This window comes from Habropoda laboriosa, unplaced genomic scaffold, assembly GCF_001263275.1.
Source record: "Habropoda laboriosa isolate 0110345459 unplaced genomic scaffold, ASM126327v1 scaffold212, whole genome shotgun sequence".
NCBI lineage: Eukaryota > Metazoa > Arthropoda > Insecta > Hymenoptera > Apidae > Habropoda > Habropoda laboriosa.
The window spans coordinates 2,874,147-2,901,327 of NW_017100509.1; the positions used below are offsets into that span (position 1 = coordinate 2,874,147).

Consider the following 27,181-nt stretch of genomic DNA (forward strand, 5'->3'; position numbering starts at 1 on the left):
GAAAATAAGGCAAAAATAAGTGAGTGAAAATTTACAAATTTAACGCAGTGAATTTAATGAAAGATTATTAAAATCTCGTTCCTTTGTGAAAAATCGATCCTTTCCAGACCCTATTGTGTTAGCACATTTTGAAAGAGCGAACTGGATAAAGAGACATTAAGGTACGAATCCTCAACGTAGAGACTGGCGGATTCGAATATTATTCACGCTCAATTTAACTTATTGAGAGCCACGAGATGCTGCTTGATGGTTCAGGCTACAATAGCGTAACAATTAATCGCCGAAGGAGTATCTCAGTGCTCGGTAATTTCCTGTCATTTATCAAAACCATCCTGCTAATGTTCTTACAAAACATATGCACTACTCGCTTCTATCATTTATTTCAGATCGTTGAAATTATTCTTACGATTACAATGAAAAAGAAACAATCACATTGCTCAGATTCAACGAATTGTCTTTTAAATTGATTCAGTTTTATTGTAAATCTTCGAAAACAGGTAATGAGATAGAGGTGACGACGTCTAAGAACGTTATAATTTCATTTATTTGTACACGTTTGTATTCATATTTGTAAAGAATATTACATAACTAATAATAGATAGAAATTAAATAACACGACATCCTGTTTGTAACAAGTATAAGCTCTGTGTATCTCTTTTTGTGATGCTCTTAACGACATGCTTACAAACGATGCAATTGATCGATAACGCCAAGACGTTAAGACGATAGAAGAAACGAGTGTTCTTCGTTGGAATTTTCTGTATTACTTAAATAAAGATTTAAGTTATATTTAACAAGCTACGAGATACGTAAAAGCTACAAAAATTTAGAAATATATAATATTTGATTAATCGTTTAAGAATGGTATTCGTGAAATTTCATGAACTATGATTTATGTTAAATGCATAAGAAGAAAGTATTAATGTTTAGAAAATGGACATGTTATGTTCGGTGAATTATAATTCGGCTCCAATAGGAGGATCATTATAAGATATGCAAACGTATAGTTACATAGATTATGTATTATCTACTAATTTATCTTGAAATTAACTACTAATTTTCGTTGGTTTATCTGGCGTTTATGACTAATGCGCAGTGAATTCTATAAAATACCAAAAATTACAAAATGTAAACATAAACGCGGCTTAAAACATTAGAATTACAATTAAAACTACACTAGTGAATAGTTTGCGTTATAAATTATTATACAGGATGTCCAGCTTAATGTTATTATTTTCAATATCAGTTTTGTGCTTTATGGAGAAAGAAATTTTATCAATTTTATTTGTGGTACTTTTTAATTGAGAAAATTCCCCTCGGATGCAACATAAGAAATATGTTTAGGACGTTAGACATGTTTCTTTGTAGTCAAAATTTAAGTTCCTTGCCTTTTGCATTGATTACAGCTAGATACAACTTTTATCTATTTGAAGAATTATGTAGTTACTGCTTAAAACTTACAAGAACGTAGTTAAATACAAATTTATCGTACGATATAATTAAGTAGAGATCGCATCAAATAACACGACACTCACATTCTGTATAAGGCAAATTTCTTCAGCCACTCGTTTACGAGTATTGATTCACGCTTTCTACCATCGAATTTACATGGTTATTATTACTATTACTATTATTATTATTATTATTATTATTATTAAAAGTTTACGTGTTTTGTACTAAGTTTAACCAACTTCGCCCTTCCCCACCAACTGATGTTGGAAACCGAATTTGCACTAATCGAACCGCATTCTTCTCGTCTTCCACTACTTTGTACTCTGAGGTAGTTGGTACAACTATCGTTTCTCCGTCTTCAGTTTCATTATAATTGTACACCTCCTCTACTTGTTCCGAATCCTCGGTTTTACATTCCATTGTTTCATTTTCCGTGAAGGCCATCTAAAAGTTATTCAATTTTATAACGACTCGAACGTCGTTACACTGATCCTGGGTACGTTGTATTACATTATAGTATACGATTCAGTATTAAAAAATTATATACGTACTTCTCCATCAACGAGATGTCCCACTTCTTCGTCTGCTACATTTTCTTCTGTTGGCATACTCAATACATCTTCTTCGTTATACATTTGATCCTCGTTTTCTTCTTGTATAATAACGTGGTCCTTCAATTCCGTCACGTACAATTCGGTTTCCTCCAACTACAAAAGTATAAAAACATGCTTCGTAATATATACAGCAGGATACAAAGAAATAAACGCCTTTATTCACCTGATCATTTTCTGTTCCGTTCATCAAAATTTCCACATTACCGTCGGGAATTGCTATAACTTCATCTTCCGTAGTGAGTCGCGGTTGATTAACCACAATGGTATCGTTCAGATGTCCCTAAATGATGCAATTCATGTTGATATTAATATAATTGAACAATTACAGAATCTCATCATCTTACTTACTTGAGTTTGCATGTGAGCATACAACAAAGGTTTTCTCATAAAACCCATACCACATACTAAACATTCGTATGGCTTTTTATCACTGTGTATAAAACGATGTGCGTTTCTATTATCTCTACTATTAAATGCTTTACCACAAACCTAAAATTCAGCAATAACATTTCAAATCAGATAAGATTTTCAAATGAAGAAGGGAAATCCAAGTTAAACAAATGATAATTTTCACTGCAAATACCTCACAGAGATAAGGTTTCTCTCCAGTATGTATACGCATATGTTTTTTGAAATGTTCGGGATACACAAACGTTGCTGTACATATGTCGCATTTGTACGGTCTTTCGCCAGTATGGGCTGCTTTTATGTGATAATCTAATAATCTTCGTCGTTTAAACCCCTTTCCGCAATCGTCACATTTATACCGTTTATCATTGTAATGCGTTGCGCGCTTATGTGATTGTAAATTTGATCGTTGACTAAAAACGCATAATAATAAAGTAAGTAGTTTTTATATTTTGCAAACGATAAATATGCAAATAAACGTACCTGAAAGTAGCGCCACAAAATTCACACTGATATGGTTTCTCTCCTGTATGTGTCCTTTCATGATCTCTTATTTCAGCTTTACGGGCAAATGCTTTACCGCATACTCTACATATATATGGTTTGTAGCCTGTATGTACTATGTTGTGCACTTCCAAATTATGTGGTGAACCAAACGCTTTCCCTGAAAATTGAACCATTTTCAGTAATACTATGAAACTTCTCCCGATATAATGAAAACGAAAAAATAAATTAATAAATCGTACCACATTGATGGCAAACATACTCCTTTACACCATTATGAGTTCTTTCATGCTGATTGAGATTTTGTTGACTTAAAAATGTTTTATTACATTGTGAGCATTCGAAAGGACGAGGTCGTATTTCATGCGTTTTTACATGTGCTTTGTACGTATATTTTGAAGCAAAATCTTTACCACAATTTCCACACACATAAGGGCGTACGCCTGTATGCGTATTTATATGTTCTTCCAATAAGTTTCTAGAACTACGAAAACGGCAGAAATTATAACATGTGTTTTATTATTCTGTTTGAACGTAATTAAAAAAATCATTTTGTATATACCTATATCTTTTACCGCAAGTTTCACACGGCCAAGATTTCACTTGTGGATAATGAATTCTTTTGTGTATCCTAAATAACCGCAGATTACTAAATATTCTATTACATATTTCACACTGAAAGTCTCCCTCCTCTTTAGCAACATGATCATCGAGATGAACAGAAAGTTCATTTCTCTTTCTAAAATCGTCACCGCATATATCGCAAATGTATAAACGGGTTTCGTGCACGCTCTTTATATGCGCAATAATAGATTTTGCATCTCCTACAGCTTTATCTTCATCATTTGTACATAACAAACAAGTATACATAGAACCATCTCTAACAACAATCTAAAAAATAAATAATAAATAAAAATATTGCCATACTGATATAAACTAATACACATGTTAATAATTTGTTTACTTGTTCTTGAGGAGGTTCAACTTTTGTTGCAATTTTTGTTCTCCTTATCCTTTTTCTTTCTTCAGTATGGCTTGTTTCTGCTGTTGGCTCAACTTTAAGAACAATTTCTTCTGATTCACAATGTGGTTCTTCTTCTTCCTCTTCATCTAATCTTTCCTCCTCTTCCTCCATCTCTTGAGCTTCTTGGTCATCCTTTAAATAAATTTTGAAAAATCCTGTAGCTTTAACATACAACATACACAATGAAGGTACTTAATTTTATTATATCCAGTACCTTCTGTGAATATTTCATTTCCACATCTGTACTTTGACTTTCTGTATTTTCTATATAATCATGATCATTATACTCTTCTTCATTTTGCATATCAGCTATCTTTTTTATAGTTTTCTTATAATTATTGAATAATTCTACTTTAACTTCTGTCAGCCGGTTTTCAAGTTCATCAATCTGTAAATATCAATAATTTTTTTGTTATCTTTATGTAACTCAAATGATCCATAACATTTAACATCTAATTTACCTCATTAAATAATTTATAACATTTTTTACATATAACAAGAGAATGTACATTCTCTTCATTTAAATCTGTCTCCAAGACAGTACAAATGGTATCTACAAGTGGTTTTTCTGATGATGTTATAGAATTTTCATTAAAAATACGTATACTATTCCTAGTAGATACACCAACTTTACTGTTACATATTAAACAATGTGTACTATCTTTGTCTGAATCAGCCGTCATCTTTTTGGCAACTGTAAAAACAATGCATACATTAAAATATTATTTTATAATGTTAATAAAAAGTTCTTAAATATGAGTCTTCAAAAATTTAGTGGTTAGTAAATACACCTGTAATTTCGTACAGCTAATTCCATAATGCCTTATTTCTATAGATTCTTTTTTTTTTTTCAAATTAAACGAAATCATGGAACATAATGCATTAAATTATACCGTTATACTACATAAAAAGAACAGTAGCTGTACTTTGCATTTGGCGGAATAATTTTTCATTTTCATGATCGGGTGATGCGAGCAGGGCCAGAATCTGTTAAAATCAAATTTTCATAATGGTCTCATCTTATGTAATAACACACGGTGTGCGCTAAGAATAAGAAAACACCCATTGATGTCGTTATATCGTCGAACAATAACGTATCCAGCAATTCATTCTACACGCGAGGGAACGGCAAATAACACGACGGAACATTCCACGAGACTACTCATTGTAGCATGCAACGAAGCATTCTGTCCTTTGCTTGTATCGATAAGTAACCGCTAAAATCCAATAACCCTAACAATAACGTGCGAGGAACAGTAAACAAAATATTTGCCTACGTTCCTCGTCAAAATGAAGCCTTATAATAAACGTAAAAAGTTGCCAGCACTGACTTGAAATTTTCGTTTCTCTGTTTGGACGATTGGCAGCGAGCGAAACGGCAGACGAGTCTTGATGCCAACGCCATTTAGGTCTTCATGACAGGTAGAGTAGTTGGCTACGATAAAAGTGTAACGAAAAATGCGCGATAAAACTATTGCCACTTTTTGGAACGTGAACAGCAATTTGATGTCGCCTTCGCGTTAGGTGGAGGCACGATTGCGTATGCACGCGTCGGATGCCCTCTATCGGATCCTTTCTACGCGTAATGCAGCCATATTTTACAAAATTTCAGTCCCTCTAATAAAGTTTCACGGAATGTTTATAACAATCTAAAATAAATCGTACGAAATTTTATAAAAATTACGTAAATATTTCAATTATTCAAGACAGTATTTTCATATATTAGTATTTAAATTGAAAAACTTATTTATTGAAATATTCGTTTTGTATAGTATTTTTGTAAAGTACAAATATTATAATAAAAGTGTGCAACGATGTATTATAAAATCCCTTTATTTTTGTTTATTTTACTAAATTACATAAATGAGTAACTATATTTGTGAAATTCTTGATATAACCGGTTTACATGACTTCCAGATGGAGAGACGCATTTTTCTCCGCTATATGAAAACGTTTTCATGGACCAATCAAAGGATCTCATTTAGATGAATTTTTTTCTGAGTAGATCGACGTTCAAATAAAAATGTAGTTTATGAAATAACTCAACAGCCGCCAATTTTTAAAAAGCAGTGTGCCGCTCTATGTTAAACGTATCCATAAATGGAAACCGATGATCAGTTGGCGACGTACATCCGTGCATGGAAATTGTTGTTTTATCATTGAGGAAGGCGATCGATGAAAAGCAGCCAGCAACGTGCGCGTGGTTCGAAGCGCTTATTTTTATCGAATGATTTATGTAGTTACCTAACCTTTTTAATATGTTGATTTAAAACTTTTTACTGCCAATTTTACATTCATGATTGTGACACTCTGTTGTTTAAACTGCCGGTTGACAGCAGATAAACAAAACCGTGTGATTATTGACAAGTGTTCGTATACCCTTTTGTGAAATGAACAAACATGATTCAACGAGTAGATACGGACCCCTCGTCGGTGCAATCGATGAAGGGACTAGTAGCACTAGATTTTTGGTACACAAATTTTACTTATTATTTATGATATTACACCTTTTTAATTCTATATTACTAATTTAACAATAATCCATAATATCGCTGATGAACGAACTTATTTATTATTAGAATCTTAACACATCGCAACGTGATGTCATCGTTGTGTATGGGAAAGTGATATGAATATATTACAATAAATTAAAATTAATTAATAGGAAAAATCTTGTGAATTTAGTTTTACTAACACCTCAGCAAAAAAATGTAACAGTTGAACAAATTATTCGTAAAAATTTAGATAACATATTATGTACATTCTTGTATTGAACTGTTCTATGTACTGTGCTGTATTAAATTATTATTTTAGGTGTTTGCTGCAGACACAGCTGAAGTATTAACATATCATCAAGTACCTATATCACAGTCATGTCCAAAAGAAGGATGGGTTGAACAAAATCCTATAGAAATATTAAAAGCAGTTAGAGAATGCCTTAATCAGACTGTATTTAACTTAAGACAGCTTACCATAGATCCTAGTGACATAGTTGCTGTTGGCATAACAAATCAAAGAGAAACTACAATTGTATGGGACTCTATTACTGGAGAACCATTATATAATGCTATAGGTAATCATTGATACAAGAGCTATGATTTACACTTCTTTCATTCCTAACTGAAATCAAATCCTTATATTTGTCATTTTGTAGTATGGATGGATATGAGGACTACATCAATTATAGATGATATATTAAAAAAAATACGCAATCAAAATAAAAACTATTTGAAGCCACTCTGTGGTTTACCAATTAGTCCATATTTCAGTGCTTTAAAATTGAAGTGGTTATTAGAAAATGTACCTTCTGTTCGTGAAGCATTAGATCAAAAACGGTGCATGTTTGGTACAATTGATTCATGGTTAATTTGGGTCAGTTTAATAACAATCATTTATTGAAATATATTTTGTTACAAGAAAAAGTTAAAAGAATTCTTTTTTTTTAGAACTTAACTGGAGGAACAAATTCTGGTGTACATGCTACTGATGTTACAAATGCCTCAAGAACAATGCTAATGAATATCACAACTTTAAAATGGGATCCAACATTGTTATCATTTTTTAATATACCACCAGAAATTTTACCTGAAATTCGTAGTTCATCAGAAATATATGGTTATATACAAGATGATATTCTATCTGGTGTACCAATATCAGGGGTAGGCATCTCTTGTAATTGAAAAGCAAAGAATAATCATTGTATCTAAATTAACTATACTAGTCAAGTTATCTGTGTTTTACAGTGTTTAGGTGATCAACAATCAGCATTAGTAGGTCAAATGTGTTTACAAAAAGGACAGGCAAAAAGTACTTATGGCACAGGTTGCTTTCTTTTATACAATACTGGAACTGCTGTAAGGTCAACCACAGGATTTTTTTTTAATGTTTTTATAAATCAAGTAGTAATAAATAATTTTGAAGATTGTAGATTCATCTCATGGACTATTGACAACAGTTGCTTATCAGTTAGGACCACAGTCACCACCAATATATGCCCTTGAGGGTTCTGTAGCTATAGCTGGAGCTGTTATTCAATGGCTCAAAGATAATCTCGGAATTATTACTGACGTGAAAAAGTCTGAATCTCTTGTTGAACAAATTCCTAATGATAACCATGTTACATTTGTGCCTGCATTTGCTGGATTATATGCTCCATATTGGAGAAAGGATGCAAGAAGGTAAATAACATAATAATACAATACATTAATAATTGTATTATAATATAAGATGAGAAATCTTAACCAATTTTGCTGTCACATATCTCTTGCAAAGTATTAATATTTCAGTGTTATATGTGGAATTACTGAAGACACTAATAGTACACATATTATAAAGGCAGCTTTGCAAGCCGTTTGTTTTCAGACAAGAGACATTTTAGAAGCCATGAAAGAAGATACTGGTTTAGTTTTATCTAAATTGTTAGTAGATGGTGCTATGACTAACAATAATTTATTAATGCAAATGCAAGCAGACATTTGTGGAATTCCAGTTGGTAAGTGTAATCATTTTCAAATGATATTTATCTTCTATTACAACAAAAACGAAATACATAAATAAAATCAATATCTGATTAACCACAAAATTTTACAAGAAAGTGAGGCCTTTAATGTGTGAAACTACTGCACTTGGAGTTGCAATAGCTGCTGGAAGTGCAGATGGTATACGGAAATGGGATGTGAAAATAGATGCTACTGTACCAAGTGACACTTTTCTACCTTCAATAAGTGAAAACGGTACGTTCAGAAACTTTCTATTTCTTAATTTATTCAATCCATAAAAAATAATGATTTTTTATTTAGAACGAGATATAATGTATTCACAATGGAAAATGGCTATTGATCGAAGTTTAGGATGGGAACCCATAACAGATACCAGTGGTACGTTTTATCTGACGTATTTAAATTTTTCGTTTTGATTAACATTTTTCAAACATTAAGTATTTTTGTTACAGAGAATACAAAAAATATTCATAAAGCAACTGCCCCCGGCATTTTTGTGATAGGCACAATACTTTTACTTATGATTGCTAGGTATCAGTCTATGTTATGACTGAACGAATACAGTACCATGTACTGTATTTAACTCAGATATGCATTTAGGCAGGTCCTGTTTGCTAACAAGTATTTAGGCTATTGCTTAATATATACTGGTCATTAAACTTTGTAAAAGAAATATTATTTATAAGTATGGAACATGAACTAAAGAAAAAATACAAATAAAGGTGCCATAATACTGTGATAATTTTTGTATTAAATGAAATATGAAAAATCAAGAAAATATTATTTTAAAGTGAAAACTTAAGATTTATCTCAAATGTAGGTATTTATTGTTGTTTTGGTCCAGAATATTTAAATTAGATGATAGAACTTCGACAATTTCAGGTTCGACACCAGTCGCATGCTTGTTTGTACCTTGGTTCTCTTCAGCTATCAATTCTTTTGCATTTAGTATTATAGGAATATCCTGTAAAACCATATAAAATAAACATTACCAATTAATAAAATGCTAAACTAGATAGTTTAAAATACTACCATTAGAGTATCAGTAGTAGAAGTTTGAGCTGTAGCAAGAGATGTAGCAAGCCAAGCATCCTGCCTTATATGATCAGTGCCTAAGCGTATGCGTTGCGGTACAAGTATTCGTGAAATGAGTGAACGACATGCTTGAGACACCTTCGGTTCTTTAGGATATGTAACTCTACTTTGTACTTGCTATATCGCGAACAAAATAAAACAACATACTGAAATTCCTATTCAAATGAGAGTTTTACAAATAGAACTCTGTCACACTAGTTTATTACTTTTTTTGTTTTTAATGTACCTGGGTACCTTTAGAAGTTGACTGTAATTTGTATCATCAAATGGTAGTCGACCATAAACCATTGCATAGAGTACCACACCCATGGACCACACATCAGACAGTTGAGGTAAATATGGGATTCCCTTTAATATTTCTGGTGATGCATAAGCGTAACTTCCGCAGAAAGTTTCACTGAATGGAGCTATACCGTTTTTCGGTTTCATATGTCCACGTGCAAATCCAAAATCAGATAATTTGATATTGAAATTCTGATCCATTAAGAGATTTTCGCATTTGACATCTCTTTAATAAAATTATTTGGTTAACTAGGATGATGTGTAATACACAGTATAAAACTTTTACCTATGTACTACACCACGTCCATGACAATAATTGATAGCTTCTAATAATTGTCGAAACCATCGCCGACTACGGGATTCATCGATGAATGTATCACGTCTGATTATGTCCAATAAACTACCATTTTGAGCATATTCCATAATAATATAAACACTAAATAATAAGTGATTTATATAGCTATTAGATATAAATATTGAAAAAATTTTTAGAATATAATCATTTATTTAAGGAACACGATAAATCGACTAACCGATGGGTTGTTTCGATTGCTTGAAGAAAACGAATTAAATTTGGATGCTTTAAACCTTTAACAACTTCAATTTCACGGGGTAGGAATTTTTTTAAATAATCACCAGGGGCTTGGAACTTAGAAACGATTTTTACTGCTACTTGGCAATCATGTCGATCAGATTTTGCAATCTTTTATTACAATTTGTTATCAATAATTTACTAATATTCAATATTCATTTTTTAATGCTACTCTATCATTTACATAACATACTTTTACAGTAGCATATGAACCAGCTCCGATTGTTTTACCAAGAGTATAACCATGTGTTTCAAGAACAGTCAACTTTTTTTCCGATTTTTCATCATTTTTATCTTCATACACTGTTAATAAGGCTTTTGGAGAATTATTTGTTATTGGTGCAGATGCCATCTTAGATGTAAATTATTATTGTGGTTGCATATTTCAAATCCGAATAATTATTTTGAAAATATCATTGTGTTATTTGTAGTTATTTTTGTCTTAAAGTTATTTTCTGCACTTGCAACGATGTCATTTTACTTGTCGAGTTACATGTTTCAAAAAATTTTGTAGGAATATTTGGCGTTGCATAATTTGATGATCATGAATTGAAATTTGGCGCGATGCTCTTTACGCAGTGTCAAATAATCGATTACGGACAACATTTGAAATACGATTATTACGAATATATTTGTAACTTTATAACAAATGTAAAAAAAGAGTAATCTTTTCCTAATAAAAACAAAGTGTACAAAATTTAATTTTTATCACAAATAATTTTAAGAAATACAACATAATATATTGTATTTGCATATGAAATTACAGAAAATTAATAAAATATTAATCCCATTATTTAAAACGTTGCCTTTTCTTTTTACAAAGAATTAGAAATTGTTGTATTTTATATTAATAATACATTTAAAACTTTTATTTTAATATCAAGCCATAAGAAAGTAAGCACACCATCTATCCATCTAGATAACGCATACTTAATGACTACAGCCAGTAGTGTCCATTACATGACCGTAAACACGGTTTTACGTTAAGAGTTTGTGTTGATTAGTATTATAAGAAAACACAGAAGAATTTAAATATGGCAGATGTACTAGATATTGATAATGCAGAAGAATTTGAAGTTGATGATGAAGGCGACCGTAAGTTTATGAAACTTTTTATTATGGTTTTATGTTTACACGTAAACGTTATTTGTGATAACCTCTTTGATTCCTTTTGCTTCCACTTGGTTTTGTACAATTTTTAATCTAGCAATTAGGATTTTTAAAGATATTTTAATCTTTTCTGTTCAGAGGGTATCGCACGTTTAAAAGAAAAAGCGAAGAGAAGAAAAGGTAGGGGACATGGTGCAGAATTGGTGTCTACTCGTGATGATGTTGGTCATTACGAGTCAATGAACGTTGTTGAGGAAGATGACGATGAACCGGGACCACAAAGATGTAAGAGAGCTTTATAAGTATTTTATCTCGAAGAAAATATTTGAATAACGATAATTGCAACATAAGGCCAAATTTTACACAAAATGTTTAAATACTCAGTTTTTACTTGTTTTTAAGAAAGTACTTCTTATATTTTGTAGCTGTAGAAGGATGGATTCTATTTATAAATTCAGTACATGAAGAAGCTCAAGAAGATGATATTCAAGACAAATTTTCAGAATTTGGGCAAATTAAAAATTTGCATTTGAATTTGGACAGAAGAACAGGGTTTTTAAAAGGATATGCTTTAGTAGAGTATGAAACATTCAAAGAAGCTCAAGCAGCAAAAGATGCATTAAATGGAACAGAAATCTTAGGGCAGCCAATTTCAGTTGATTGGTGTTTTGTAAAAGGACCAAAAAAGTAAGACATATTCTATTTAGAAGATATAGTTAAAAGATTGAATTTTTATATTTGACTAACAAATTATCTTTTTGACAGAATTAAGAAGAGAAGTCATAGAAGGCGATGAAAAAAGGCAATAATTGTTAAAAAAACTTTTTACTTCATTTGTGTATAACTACTTCAAATAAAGGAGATTGTTGTGTATTCTACAGATATTGTCAAAAAAAATATTGGAAATAATAATTTGCAAGAAAAATTGATTAAATATGTTCTAGACATTCCATCCATTTAAAATTAATATTTTCAAAAGGATCCAATTTAAATTTGTAAAACTATACTTTCTATAGAATATATGAATAGTCGCGAGATAATACAAATTACTGCAGAGGATAATTAAAGTAGAGGTAACAAATACTACAATTTTATCTATTTTCAATAATTGTTTTTAAGTTCACAAATCGAAGATTAAATATAAAAATTTTCGTTTTTTATCATTTTAATTTGTTCATATTGAGTTATGTATTTTACAAACAACATTGTTTTCTTGTTGAAATTTAGTTCTGTTTATATAATTATTACACTCTTCATTTTCATTTATTATAGAATATACCTTAATAAATAAAGCGCCGAATAAAACATATTAGGCATAATAGTCAAGATTAGCTTTTTTCTTTGCTTGTACTTCATTAATAGCTTCCATTAAATCTTCATGTGTAACTGCTGTCGCATTACGCCTTAATGCTATCATACCCTATAGAAAAAGAAAGGAAAATAAATTGTCAATATTTCAATAAAATTATAATTTCGAAACATTACGGTATCACGTACCGCTTCAACGCAAACGGCTTTACATTGAGCGCCGTTAAAATCATCAGTAGATCTTGATAATTCTTCGAAGTTAACATCTAGAGACATGTTCATTTTTCGTGAATGAATTTGCATTATACGTGCTCTAGCTTCCTCATTTGGATGTGGGAATTCTATTTTTCTATCCAAACGACCTGATCTTAACAAAGCTGGATCTAAAATGTCTACTCTGTTTGTAGCTGCTATCACTTTAATATTTGCAGTTGAACTAAATCCATCTAATTGATTCAATAATTCCAACATAGTACGTTGTACTTCCCTGTCACCAGCTTTCTCAGAATCAAATCTTTTTGTTCCAATTGCATCCAATTCGTCTATGAAAATAATCGCGGGTGCCTTCTCTTTTGCAAGTGAAAATGCATCTCTTACTAACTTTGCACCATCTCCAATAAACATTTGAACAAGTTGTGGGCCTGCTAGTTTCAAGAAAGTGGATTTTGTTTGTGCAGCACAAGCTCTAGCTAATAAGGTTTTGCCAGTACCTGGTGGCCCATACAACAGCACACCTTTGGGAGGCTGAATACCAAGATTCTCAAATTTCTCCTTATGTGTCATAGGTAAAACAACTGCTTCTATTAACTCTTGGATTTGTTTGTCTAAGCCACCAATATCTGAATATTGTTCTGTAGGTCTTTCATCTACTTCCATAGCCTTGACTCTTGCATCATATTCAGCAGGTAATGTTTCAAGAACAAGATAGCTGTCTTTATTGACACCAACCAAATCACCTGGCTTTAATGCTTCTGCATCAACCAATCCAATTACAGGTAAGAAATATGTTTGACGAGTGGAAGTCTTAATAACTGCACATTTGCCTTTTCTTTGTGCATCTAAATCAACAACTGCACCATCTTCTTCCCCCATGTCTTGAGGATCAACATCTAACAATTCTATAACATTAGATACTAAGTATGGTAATGTCTTGTTTACTTTAATTTTTTCTGTATTCTCTTTAATTTTATCATTTTGTGCCTGAAGTTCATGAGAAATACGCATTACTTCACTTTTCATAATTTTGATCTCATTGTCTAATAAACGTGTTCTAGATACAACTTCATCAGTTGACATTCTCCAAACATCCTCACCCAAAACCTCCTAATAAAAGAATTATAAAAATTTTCATTTACCAATTATCATATCCTTGTTTAGTTTTATAAATTCTACATTGTGCATATATATTTATTGCATTTAAATTATTTGTTTCCTTGATATTTTTCGTAAAAACAATTTTATCATTAGTTTTTGATAATTCAACATTTGAAAACACAAACAAATGACTGTGAAATTTTCAAAATACAATAAATGCAGTAGAATAAAGTTACAAATTTGGGTTCAAAAATATCTCAATAATCGTAATAAAATTTATTTTTTATCAAACATTTCACATGAAAGAGTATAAATTATACAATCCATCGGAATATATCACTCTATACGTTCGCTTAGATATGCTTGTCATACTACCCTAACCTATATAAAATAAATTTGCGTTTCATACCTCTCCATCTTCCCAGAGAGATTTGTCTTCTAAAGTAGCCATTTATTTTAATAAATGTATTATGTTTAAAGTGTTAAAAGCTCAAAATATTTTAGAAGTTATTATTTTTCACAAATTCTGCTCAGCTGTGAAAGCAACTACACGTAATACATGTACTGCCTGAAGTAGCGAGTATCTAACCCAGGATACCTTTCTCTAATTTTTTTATTTATGGCGGAAAAATTTCCTAAACATTTGAATTTTTAAATTTGCAATACTTTAAGATTAAAAAGTAGCATTAATGTTTGCACAAAACAACGAACTGTAAAACGTTCGTCATATTATGATGTCGTATAATAATGTAGTGGATTAAATATAGATTTTTAACAATGAACAAAAACAGCGTTTCTATGTTTCATCATTGACAACTTGCAATTTATTAAAAATTAATATATCGATCATTATTGGTGTGTTATTACTGTTAAATATAGAAAAAACAGTAAATGTTTCTCTAGGTTACATAAAATCTTGACTAACTTCGACAGATAATTAATGACGATTGTAGAAATAATCCGAAGGGAGAATATTTATTTTGGTAAAGAAAAATGGAAAATTCATAGTTCAACACTATAACAAGCAGCTATCAAAATGAAAAAATTTCAAATTTTCGATTTTTATGTAAAATTTCGCAATTTGAAGTTAAAGAATTGCAGTGACAATGTATAAGAATTGTCAAGATTCCTTCGCTTGTTTATTAGTTAGAAATAATTTTAAATATAAGATGAATTCTTTCTTCAGTGGTGGGGCCCCTCAAGTGCTCGCTTCCCCTTCTAACTGCGTATTTCTTTCATGCAACATGTCTACGTTGTCAGGGAAACCGTACGACGCTAAGGAAGCAGCTATAATAGGCTAATATGACTGCGTTAAGAAAGCTCAAATTCTACGCAAGACGAATACATATGCATATGTAACACGCGTCACGCACAATGGATAGCAGTGAAGTGCAAACAATTTGTGAGCCGCCCCTTGAACAACATTTTTGTAAACAAATACAGGTACATAAGCGAAAGTATTCAAATAAAATACAGAAGTATTGTAAATAAATGTACTGTATATTTGTGTTACATTTGATATGGTAAATAAACGGTACTTTTAAAAAGAGAGATATGAGGTTGTTATGATTGTTTTTATTTTTTTTGTGACTGGTCATTCAGAAAGTAACATAGTGAGGAAGGTTCTGATTTTAGAATCAGAGTCGATTCTTAGTAGAGATGAAGTATATGTTGCTCTTATGGGTTGCATCCCTGAACCATAACCCTATGTATTTTCTACATTTTCTATTTTAAAAGTTGATAGATACTAATGTCTAAAATGAGACTGTCTTCAGCTTGAGTCTTATGTCATGTTTTTTTTTTTAGCAGCTTCTGCAAAGTCTGATATTTCAACAAGAAGGAACTCATATTAATTCAATATTGTAGTTCAAAAGTAAGTATCAAAGTTTTTAAGTCTCTTTCTGATTCATAAGTAGTGGCTGTTAGTAATTAGATCAAATATTTTACCATTGATTGCTTGTAGGAAACTAAGGATTCATCTTTGGAAAAACAAATATTTTTAAAGTCTAATAGAGAAGTAAAAAGACAAACTGTTGGAAAATTGTAGCAAAAGTATAAGGGGTAAAATGTGCCTGCCTAGTCTCTCTTGTAGACAGATCTGACTTATCTGACAATCAGGCTTATACCTTGAGATTGCTACAAGAAAAAGTATACAGAAAATTTGGAAAGATAAAGAGAAGAAATGCCACAGATGGAAAAAGAAGACAATAAGAAAAGACATGAAAAAACACTGAGTAGATGAGCTTCTGCAGAGACAATTACTAGAAGGGAATTACTAGAAATGTATAAAGAGCAGAATAGCAATTTAAACGAACGTTCAGAATCCGACAAGTCGAGTAAATCTTTTTCAAAGGCGAATCACAACGACAGTGGAAAATGTCGCAGCATCTTATTTAATATCGAACAACTAGTAACAGTCTAATAAGAAGTATTAGCAATTTATTATAAGTAGCACTAATGCTTTACAAAAAGAGATTTATAATTTAGTAAAACATATACAATTGAATAGTGGTTGAGATCTATGACATTACTATTCTGCTAGATATTACAAAACTGTCATTACAATGCCAAAAGTGCGACAGTCAAATAAAACACGAATCCTCAATCGCAACTGGGAAATCGATTGTCTATTTTGCAAACAAAACGAAAGCGCAAGATGTATAATATGCAACTATGTGATGACAAAAATCAAAGTATTCAACATTATGCGGTATTACAATCGATTTCACGCCGACCAATATAAAACATACACGACAGAAGAGAAGCGGGAATTACTAGAAATGTATAAAGAGCAGAATAGCAATTTAAACGAACGTTCAGAATCTGACAAGTCGAGTAAATCTTTTTCAAAGGCGAATCACAACGACAGTGGAAAATGTCGCAGCATCTTACGCAGTTGCTTGGGAAATTGGTCGTTCTCAAAAATACTTCATTAACGGAAATTTTATCAAAAGCTCTGCCATTGCAATGGCTAAGCTTTCAACTAGCTTTCAACAATACAGACGCCGTGAATCAATTCAAACGCGTACCTTTGTCACGTCAAACACTCTCCAGACGATTTACAAACATAGAGGAACATTTGTTAAACAAACTCCATTCTCTGATTCAAAGCTGTACATATTTTTCACTTTGTTTAGGTGAAAGTGCTAATATAAACGATACAACTCACTTGGCAATTTTTATTCGAATAGTTCAACCAGATTTTCTAGTAAACGAAGAATTACTCGGTTTGATCACTTTGTCTAGTCTTTGGTTTTCTTCCTGAGCGAAATTTTCAATTAAAAATTTTATAAAAGAGCAACAAGCTCGATGTTTCTGTAATTTTCAGACTAATTCGGACGAATCTTAAAAATTGTCACTTTTTCGAAGAATCACGTTTTTTTGTCACCCTGCAAAATTTCCGGAATACTAATATCTAATTCCGTGGTAGCGATTCGCAACGAACTTGACAAAGAGAAGTTTAAATGTACAGTAATTTGTAATACTTTTATAAATTCTTTGTAACGAAGTAACATTTAATGTATTAGAAAATGCCCCTACTTTCATTCCAAATGCCAGAGTGCATTTTTGGAAAAACATGAGAAAATGGACAAAAATAAAAACGAATTGTTTTGTTTTCTTGTTTTCAATTTTTTTTATTGACCTATTATTAAAGGAATTAATCAATTTCCAAATCCTCCAATCATAAATGACATAATTATAAAATAAATTATTATAAAAGTATGAGCTGTAACAATAGTTTTACCATGTATAAAAAATTCTGTCATTTCACTTTTTCAACCCATCGTTTAGTCCCTTCAAACTAGCAAAACTTCCTTACGACCTCCTGTAACTTCAGTATACGCTGAACTCCTTGTCTTATGATGTAATATTGGACTACTGATACACTTTACGAGCCAAACTGACCTATAAAATTACTAACTCAAGCTATACACTCCTAATACCAATTCCTAACCTAAAAACAGGAGTGTAGAAAATAGACGACGTGTACTATATAATAGAGCTTGCGCTAGGAGTGAAACATTAGAGTGACACATTGCAATGAATGGGTATTTGATGAAAGAGGTGGAGCTTAAAAACGAGAATCGATCCATCATACTCCAATTATTAGAGTCTAATAGTACGAGCTTCTGTCTATATAGTACGTTTTCTTATGTACTCCTGCTAGTAGGTTAGGTCTAGGTTTCGATACCAGGAGTACATAACTGAAGTTAGTCACCTCTTATGTTCCATTCCCTACTATTGCTGATTCTCTTTTTTTTTAATACGTTCATTATTACATCGTATTTTTCTTATGTACTGCTGATAGTGGAATAGGTATTGCTATTAGGAACGCATAACTGAAGTTAGTAACCTCTATTTTCCATTCATGAGTATTATTACAACACACTCTTATGCATTTCTACTAGTGCAGTAGGTTTCGGTATTAGGAATGCATAATTGAAGTTAGTAACCAACTATTTTCCGTCTTTCTACCACTGTTAACCTTTTGCGGACGGAGGACTATAGTATAACACATAATTAGGTCACTACTTTAGTTTTCTTTTTTTTTTCTTTCAAACTAAGCTATATCAAAATTTTATTTTAGTCAAACATCCGTGCATGAGTTCATGATCATTCTAACTATTTTTATTGCTTAAAATGATGATTCATATATGAATCTATCGTCCTCAAAGGGTTAATCGTCTTTTTTTAACACGTTAAGTAGTAACTACACTTACCCCTATTCGTAACAGTTGGAGCTGAAAATCAGAGCTCGGCGAAATGTCACTGTATATAACTGATTACTTCTAATTAAGACGTCCAATCTTCGTCTAAACCAATTAGATCATTTGACCTGCCAGAATAGAGGAACGAATCGCTTGCGAAAAAATTTCGATCGAGTTCAAATTAGGAAAAATTAAAAGTTTCACAATCTATTTTTTTGCAAATGTTTAAAAATTACTAACTTGAAAAATGAAAATTATATTTAAAAAAAAGGGGTGTACGTGACGATTAAACATGTAAAAAAACGATAAAAAGTGTTGGAATGGTAAAAGAAACGTTCCTTGAAGTATAATTCGAAAATTACGACGTCAAGAATCCTTTCCCCTTCGAAGGTTCAGAAGAAAATGGAGAGAATGAGAGGTTAGCCCTTGTATAAGCTGTTTCCACCCTACCTTGGCCAAATTAATGGCAATTATCCTCCCTTGTTAACATTGTTACTCCATGTCGAAGTCTCTATTGCTCTCTATAGGGATGAGATGATTCTGACTTGATTTCTAGATTATCTCAATACTCAACTAACTATAATATTGCAACATTTTCTATTAAACAAAACTGATACACGAACTTAACGAAAAAATTCTTAGTTAAATACGTATAATCAGACTTACAGTTCGATTCGTTTGCCAACACTTGGTAAAATGATCGTTAAAAGATAAAGTGGACCTTTCTGAACAATCAAATGTAGATTTAAACAAACATCGAAGACAAACAAGATGCAAATGTTCTGCTTTGCACATGAAAAATTCATGAGGAATCCAGACATGTGGCTTTTTCATCTCTAGTTGAAAATTTCACATTTTTTCCGACAGATACGAATAATCTCAGCTCTTTGAAAGGTAGAGTAAATTATGGTGACGTTGCAATTTGCACGATAGCAAATTCTTCAGACTATCAATCTTCCTATTATGTGAATGATACTCTTAAAAAACAAAAAATTCAACAATAATATCCTTTCAACTAATAATTTTCATGCAATTTTGTATAATTTAATCTTAACGTTTTAATTAAACAGAAAACGAAATCTCTCGAAATTCTCGCAAATAACGGATACTTAAACAGAAACAGAAATTTTTAACAAATCCTTATACGTTTTATTTATTTAATATTTCAAAGACTAAATGTACATTCAGATATGCCAGACGAGAATTTTCATTGAGAACTTTCTCATACATATTGCATACCGAATGATACAGCATTTTTTAATAAACATATCAAATGTTTCTCGAGTACGAGAGCTGTATTAATACAATGAACAATTTCATTCTGAAAAATGAGTTGCACCCAGAGCGCATTTTTTGCTCTCATTCAATAGGGAGTAATTACAGACATCATAAATGCTGGCCAAGCGAGAGTTTAGAATGAGCACTTGAAGAAAAGTTTCCGTGGGAATTTTCACCTCAAATTGGAAAAGTTTAATAGCTTCCAAAAGATATTCGCGGTTTTCCTAGATGCTGCATATTCACAGTGTCTAGTTTTCTATCTTTCCCCCAAATTCCTCCAATTGTAGTAAATAAAAGCTACACACGTGTTTACATAAATCAATTTTCACACCTTACTGTCTCCAAATTACCATAATTTCCACGTAAAGTTACGAAACGAAGAAGATGAAATTTTTTGGAGGAAACAAATTTAAGAAAACGGGACTCGATGAAGAGAATTTTATTTAAATCGATATTCGAATAAATATCAAAATTAAAATAGAAAAATAAAAAAAATTGGCGAAATAATTTCCACGAAATTTTACGCAAAGAATACACCACCGTCGATTTATCCCGTGATTCTAAGTTAATTGCGAAGTGACTGCTATGCACAACGAAGAAAACTGAAACAGAAGGGAAATTTCTCTTTTCCCTAGGTTTTTATTCGTTAAGCAAGACTCTCCAGTTAATTTAAGTTAATCGAACTGTCGGGATCGCCGAGTGTAATGAACAAAGTATTTAATTACGCGGCGGAGCACGTGTTAAATATGAGCGGAGAAACTCAAAGAAATAACTTATAGGTGTTCGTTAAAAAAAAAACGAATTGCGTCATCACCTCGAAACTTCATTAGTCGAGAAAAATGTGTTATCGCAATGCGCGATATTATGTTACAGCTGTTCAGCCCTTGTTCGTCGTTAATCACAAACTTTCGTAACACTCGTCTTACAGGTTCGAAATCATAAATAACGTGAAAACCGTGTAGCAACTTTTATTATCATGTAAATTATATTTTATAGGGAAATATTTGGGTGAAAAATTAGATAACCCACAAATGTAGGTGTATATATATATATTTTTTTTTCACTTTTCATGTTGATTTTAACTAGAACATTAGTAAATAAGGTAAATTAGTGAAACCAACCACTTTACAAATGGAAGAAACTAAGATAAGGTAAGCATTCTTAAGGTTAATGCTCTTTTTTCTTCAATTTTATAAGGTAAAATTTGTATTTCTAACAAATAACTCAAAATTAAACAAGAAATTTCTAAAATTAATTAAATACCCTTTGTGTTCCGCCAGAAAATCATTGCAGTCTTCCCTTTTCACAATTATCCCATATAAATCGTTAGAGTAAATTAGTTAACTTAGTATAAAGTAAAAAATTAATTAAAGTTAGTATAAACTGTGTAAATTGAACTTTGTAAGAAAATATTTCCAAGAAAAATTCGAAATTTCTCACATCAATTAATCACCCTTTCTTTATCCAATCTTCGTGAACTAATTAGTTACCCAATTTAATTCACAAATAAATCTCAGTTAAATTAAATTAACCTTAATTACTCAATCTCTCCTTTTCATAGTTACCGCACACAATCGTCGCTGTTTTTCAAAGAAGTTAGCTTTGCTAATTTATTCCCAATTTGAAAAACGCTTCGCGTGAAATTTTCACGTCCTAAATTCGACTGATTCGGCCTTTTAAAATGGCATATAGGATCGAGAAAGGGAAGAAGAAGCAGAAGGAAGAAAACGTGCGACGTGAACCATGCGGGACATGATAAATCGTTCGAGTATCTCTTTTCTCCGATTGCTCGTGTAACATCGCCATCGTGCAGGCACGAAGTGCTACCATATTACTTCGTTTCGCTCGACATGCTTCTTTTTCCCCGCGTTTTAAAAGAAACACGCCTTTACTCACCATAACCGGCGATCTTTTTCAAACCTCTGCGAATTGTCACCTGGTACGGACAGTCTCGAAATTACATTTTCAACAATCCATTTAAATGGTACGTACACTATTCCGGTGCATGGAGCAACAATAAATTCCTTCATGTAGAAATACCGAGACAAAAGACATTACAGGAGTCGAACTTAACCCTTTCGCGACCAGTCAGGCGAATGTGTCCCACTGGAGTACTCGAATAAAAATTAATTTCAATTCAGTATCGAATGAAATTAACATCAATTTGGTAAAAAAATATGTTAAATTTGGCGAGCTTTTCTTTTGGAAATTATCAATGTAAAATTGTTTATGAAAATAGAAAATTTCCTAAATAAATGCTCGAATAAATACTTATGGGCAGTATTATAATTATTCACTTTGTTTCTTTACAAAAATTGTAACACATCATATTTTCCTCTGGAAATACACTATTCGTACCTTCGTGAATTAATTTTCTTCTTCGGAAACTTTCACCACAAAATTGTTCGTTAAAATTTCCCAAAATAAATGCTCGAATAAACACTTATGAGCAGTACATTCACGTTTCCACGGCGGAGGGTAGAATAACGTAGCAGAGGAATGACACATTTCATATACATCATAAATTTCACTCAACCCTGATAAATCTTCGGACTTTCGGTCCCGCGATTAAAGTTTTCACGCGAAAATGATCTGTTATTAATGTCCTAGCGGCAACTTTTTGCGCAATCCACCGGCAAGAGTCATCTATTTCAGTTCATTCGTCATCTAACACCAGCAGCCAAGACACGTTATTTTGAGTGCACCAACGCAAACAATGTTTCTTACCCGGGTTGACTTTTCCTGATAAATGTGCCCGAGGAATGGTGAAGAACACGTCTCGCCTTCATCCCTCTGTTTCTCTACTCCCGGCAGAAAACTGGAGGGAAGAAAATTTTGCCTATCAGGAAACGTTGCAACGTACTACGCGACATTCTGTTTTCTCAACTTAACACACGTGCTTTGTCAAAGTAACGGAAGAAACGACGTTCTTCGAACTCCGCTTTCGCGACAAGAAAATCGAGCTACTCGTGTGTTGGCTGCAAGAGATTAATTCGCGAAGACTTCTCAGGTGAAGTTTGGGAATTTTTTTCTCCGGTAACCACCGAACGAAAAGTTTCAATTTTTTTCGGAGGATGTAAATGTAACTTTCAGCTACTTTGCACAATTTTTCGAAGGTGAAAATGTTACGAAATGGAGAAGTTACTGGGAAACCTCTTCTGCAAGAAGATCAATTGCTGGCCGCCATCGCGGGCTAGGATTGAAACGTTTGAAATAAAGAATTCTCTTTGATTTATAAATAAAAGTGTGCTATCTACAATGCAGCGTACGATCTTCTCGACACGTGAATTATTTAACTTTTGAGAAACATTCCAAGTTGATTTTTTCGGTAAAAAGAGGCTTCTTTCCCTTTAAATTGCCAAAATTTCTATAATTAATTTGTCAGTTACTCGATAAATTATTTTCCGTGAAGAAACGTTGAAATTTTCGGGAAAAAGGAGGAGAATTAATTTGTACACTTGACAAAACGAGTGGATAAAAGTAAACTCTTATCTCCTTCTGTTTCGACAAATTTTATTCGCAAAAATCCGATATTCAAAGCTAACAGAAATATATCGTTGGTACCTATCCATTAAAGTGAAGTTATCGTGAATCATATTGCACGACAAAATGAAGAACGAATGTTCCAAGTAAATTTCTCTCGGTGGACATTCATACGTTTCGCGGATATCAGAAAAATGTGGACAAAAACGTAAACTTTAAAAATCACCGAGGGAAAGGTACGAGATAACGCACGATTTTGATTTACGGATAGGAGATGTAAAACTCTCAGTTGATACTACAGCCGCTTTATTGAATGCCGTAAAGAATATCGCCGATACGGATCTTCAATCGTATAAGAATATTTTGTGAAATCGTACAACCCTTAAAATTCAAACCGAGCCATTTAAAGGGACGCGTATCCCCGTAGGGGAAAAAATGACGGTAATTCTTTTTTAAGAAGCGAATATAAAACTGCTTTTCTTCCATATCTTTGTTATTACATATTAATTTATTTGTAAGGAGTATTTGCAAAGTTTCACAGAGCTGGGCAATGTTTATTTGTAATTGAAATAAGAAATAACTATTCCCTAACTATCACAAGGTGATTATTTTCAATATTATTTTTTGAAGTAATACAACACAATTGTATTTCGAAAAGGAAATAATTATGAAAGAAAGTTTCAACTAACGCTTTTATTTTGCTTTAGAAATTCGATAAAATTGTGTTGCTTTATTTCAAGAAATAATTTTACATATAAAACAATATTATTTCAAAAGTGGCCAGGTCTGAAGATTTATACGTGAGAAAAGTCAGTGTGAAAAACTTATACTGTCTACTGTTCTGTCACCTTCTGATAACACTTGTCCCATGATTTTTCCGACGATAAAATTACTCCACCGTAAAACAATTCGAGACAGAACGATTTAGCTCCGTACATAAAGAACACAATAATTAAGGAAAATACTAATTTAAGACTCGTACATAATACAACTATGAAATTGATCGATTGAACTTTTCTCAAGCATCGGAATATTCTGATACTTGTAAATCCACGGAAGAAACTGAAATATAAAGTGTCGAGAATCGAAGCTGAAAGTATCTTACATCTCCTGGCAAGTATTTCTGACAAATCCTTTGACATAATCGAAAATTTCTCCCGTTTCACCTAAATATCAAGGTCGCTGGCAATGTTACGAAGAAGGCACGTCTTCCATGATTTAACATCGCGGAAAACGGATCATCGAAGACGTTGCAGAGCCTTTTAAGGTCGGATGCTGTCAAATTACAGAGGGTCGACCTGAATTCACCGTGTCGGACGGTTTTTTAGGCGGAACTATGTAAAATAAAAGACCCCCTCCGCATATAGTGTTCAGTTTTAAGTGCTACGTCCTGCACGTGACACTCGGTAGGGAAGCTGAAAGGCAAAGCGGTGAACTTAGGTGTCGAAGTTCATCGATGACCTGGTTCACACTGTTTTTAATGAAACTGTCCCTGTGATTGAAAGTTACTTTGATTCATAGTGAACAAATCTGAAGAAGCTGTTTCTTTGTCGCACGCACTCGTCTCCGTCGTTTCGATTCTTTTTGCAGATCAAACTTTCGTTGTGTCGTGAGAAAAAATTAAGAGTTGCTCTTTCAGAGGAACAAGGCGCAGTGTTCTCGAATGAATTTATTAGGTGTGAATTTTTTTGCCGACTTAAAAGCGTCAGATTTTTTCGTTAGTTTCCCAAAACTGGAAAAATGTCATAAATTATGGGGATTACTTTGGACATTAAAATTGTGTGCGACTTCTCGTAAATTGATATTGAAATTTGTGATAAAAGGCAGAGAATGTTTAAACATTTAGAATATTTTAATTTCAAATAAATATATAGAAGGATCGTCCAAATTTATGGAGATTATTTTGAACATTAAAATTGCGTGTGACTTTCCCCAAATAAAGATTGAAATTTGTAAAAAAACGGCAGTGAACATTTCAATACTTAAAATATTTAAATAAGGAAATATTAAAATAAATTAAAATAACACAGTGTCGACGATGAAGAGTGCACAATGTGCCTGGAAAAATGATTATTCCCAATTACTATTAATAAAAGTTACCACGAACATCCCTTGCATTCATAATTTCCAAACGAAGATTAGAATTACACAAGTAAAAACCAGCAAAAGGACAGAAAAAATTACAGTCGACATCGAAGGCGTTCAGTGTTTCCTATCAAACAGCGACACACGATTTCAATCTAACGTACACCGTTTTCATTTACCTTCCGAATATCAGAAACGTCCAAAAATAAGAAAACAAAGAAAAAGACAATTTATTTTACACGAAATCGAAAATGGAGCAGCGTCACCTGTAAGCAATTACAGAACTTTAACCAACTCCATTACAGCGTTACCGGATTAATGATACCGCAGTTTGTTACAACCCCATTTTACGGCATATACGTGGCTTACGCGTACACGAGAGAGAGAGAGAGATCCTTTCGTGAACTTGCGAAAGACATCGCGTAGATTGCGGTCAACTTTAACCGAACGACTGGCCAATAATACGAAATTGCATTCCGTGCAACTTTCGCGGCATAGTCACCTTCAATCCCTCCCCGGCACACCGGTTTCCGCCCCAAAAAATGATATCCACTCGTTCGACCGTGGAATCTCTAATTTTTTAGACTACGTGTTTAAAATATGAAGCGGGAAGTATCGACTCGTTTGACCTGTATTTTACCATCACGATTAGAAGCTTAATTTCGTTTATTATTGTGGACACTGTGTACACAGGTGAGATGAAACGAACGGGTAACTTCTGTGTCAACTGCGTTTCACGGAACATATTTTATTGTCGTAGGTACATATACTTGTTTTTTGGAAATTATTAGACAGTTTTATTGTTTGTAATTTGCAAATTTTTGAAAATTGTTGAATAAAGATTTGTTAAAATATTCGACGCAGGTAGTTCTTGGTGGAGGAGCGTAAATGCGGTGGATCATCGAGTGATTGCGTTAATTTACGAATATGCAGTGGAAATGCGTTTACAAGGATGAGTGTAAAATTGAGTGTAAGATCGTGTCAGGTGGAACGTTGGAGATTTGCACCTGTAGATAATTTAGAAAGGTAAATTAACGACGATAGAGAAAAATGAATTTAGTATAAACAATGGTTTCGCTGAAATTCTCGTGCACAGTGCATTGAAGATTTTTGAGAGATAATTCAGAAAGATGATAAGAAAACTAACGTCGATAAAATTCTCATTGTACTTTTTCTTGTCTCGTTGAAGATTTTTAAGTCAACCGAAGCTTTCAGGATTGAAAGATCTAAGAAGAAAGTTGGAAGTAAAAGAATGATATTTTTCGAACGCTAACTATATTTTTTACAATATTTCACGTTTGCTGTACTTAAAGTAGCGACAGATAAAAATCAACTAAACGGCACGGCGATTTTCTGTTAGAAAAAGGTGAGAAAAGCTGGTGAAAGAAGTTGAAGAGTAACATTTTTTTAAATGGAGACTCGGG

The 27,181-nt window shown here is 32.4% G+C and overlaps 5 protein-coding genes across 5 annotated transcripts; 2 read left to right on the forward strand and 3 right to left on the reverse strand.

Moving 5' to 3' along the window:
• Positions 1 to 1,662: 1,662 nt before the first annotated feature.
• On the reverse strand, positions 1,663 to 5,520 carry LOC108576203 (zinc finger protein 888-like). The gene is made up of 12 exons (XM_017939150.1): positions 5,334 to 5,520; positions 4,464 to 4,696; positions 4,217 to 4,390; positions 3,943 to 4,134; positions 3,541 to 3,869; positions 3,221 to 3,462; positions 2,958 to 3,138; positions 2,650 to 2,887; positions 2,415 to 2,555; positions 2,230 to 2,346; positions 2,004 to 2,159; positions 1,663 to 1,896 (listed from the first exon to the last, which is right to left on the reverse strand). The coding sequence occupies exons 2-12, from the start codon at positions 4,683 to 4,685 to the stop codon at positions 1,663 to 1,665; spliced, it is 2,226 nt and encodes a 741-aa protein (XP_017794639.1). The 5' UTR covers positions 4,686 to 4,696; positions 5,334 to 5,520.
• Positions 5,521 to 6,392: 872 nt separating this feature from the next.
• Positions 6,393 to 9,051, forward strand: LOC108576204 (glycerol kinase-like). Its single transcript, XM_017939151.1, has 10 exons — positions 6,393 to 6,473; positions 6,817 to 7,075; positions 7,157 to 7,374; positions 7,449 to 7,661; positions 7,746 to 7,856; positions 7,924 to 8,180; positions 8,289 to 8,494; positions 8,598 to 8,735; positions 8,802 to 8,879; positions 8,954 to 9,051. Exons 1-10 carry the CDS (start codon positions 6,393 to 6,395, stop codon positions 9,049 to 9,051), a joined length of 1,659 nt encoding a protein of 552 aa, XP_017794640.1.
• Positions 9,052 to 9,306: 255 nt separating this feature from the next.
• On the reverse strand, positions 9,307 to 10,822 carry LOC108576179 (testis-specific serine/threonine-protein kinase 3-like). Its single transcript, XM_017939122.1, has 6 exons — positions 10,664 to 10,822; positions 10,412 to 10,581; positions 10,165 to 10,314; positions 9,831 to 10,104; positions 9,534 to 9,713; positions 9,307 to 9,465 (listed from the first exon to the last, which is right to left on the reverse strand). The coding sequence occupies exons 1-6, from the start codon at positions 10,820 to 10,822 to the stop codon at positions 9,307 to 9,309; spliced, it is 1,092 nt and encodes a 363-aa protein (XP_017794611.1).
• A 603-nt stretch (positions 10,823 to 11,425) lies between these two features.
• On the forward strand, positions 11,426 to 12,384 carry LOC108576252 (RNA-binding protein 8A). Its single transcript, XM_017939211.1, has 4 exons — positions 11,426 to 11,565; positions 11,719 to 11,865; positions 12,006 to 12,267; positions 12,346 to 12,384. The coding sequence occupies exons 1-4, from the start codon at positions 11,505 to 11,507 to the stop codon at positions 12,374 to 12,376; spliced, it is 501 nt and encodes a 166-aa protein (XP_017794700.1). The 5' UTR covers positions 11,426 to 11,504; the 3' UTR covers positions 12,377 to 12,384.
• Positions 12,385 to 12,812: 428 nt separating this feature from the next.
• Positions 12,813 to 14,753, reverse strand: LOC108576226 (26S protease regulatory subunit 6A-B). The gene is made up of 3 exons (XM_017939179.1): positions 14,612 to 14,753; positions 13,078 to 14,211; positions 12,813 to 13,000 (listed from the first exon to the last, which is right to left on the reverse strand). The coding sequence occupies exons 1-3, from the start codon at positions 14,651 to 14,653 to the stop codon at positions 12,890 to 12,892; spliced, it is 1,287 nt and encodes a 428-aa protein (XP_017794668.1). The 5' UTR covers positions 14,654 to 14,753; the 3' UTR covers positions 12,813 to 12,889.
• Positions 14,754 to 27,181: the final 12,428 nt, after the last annotated feature.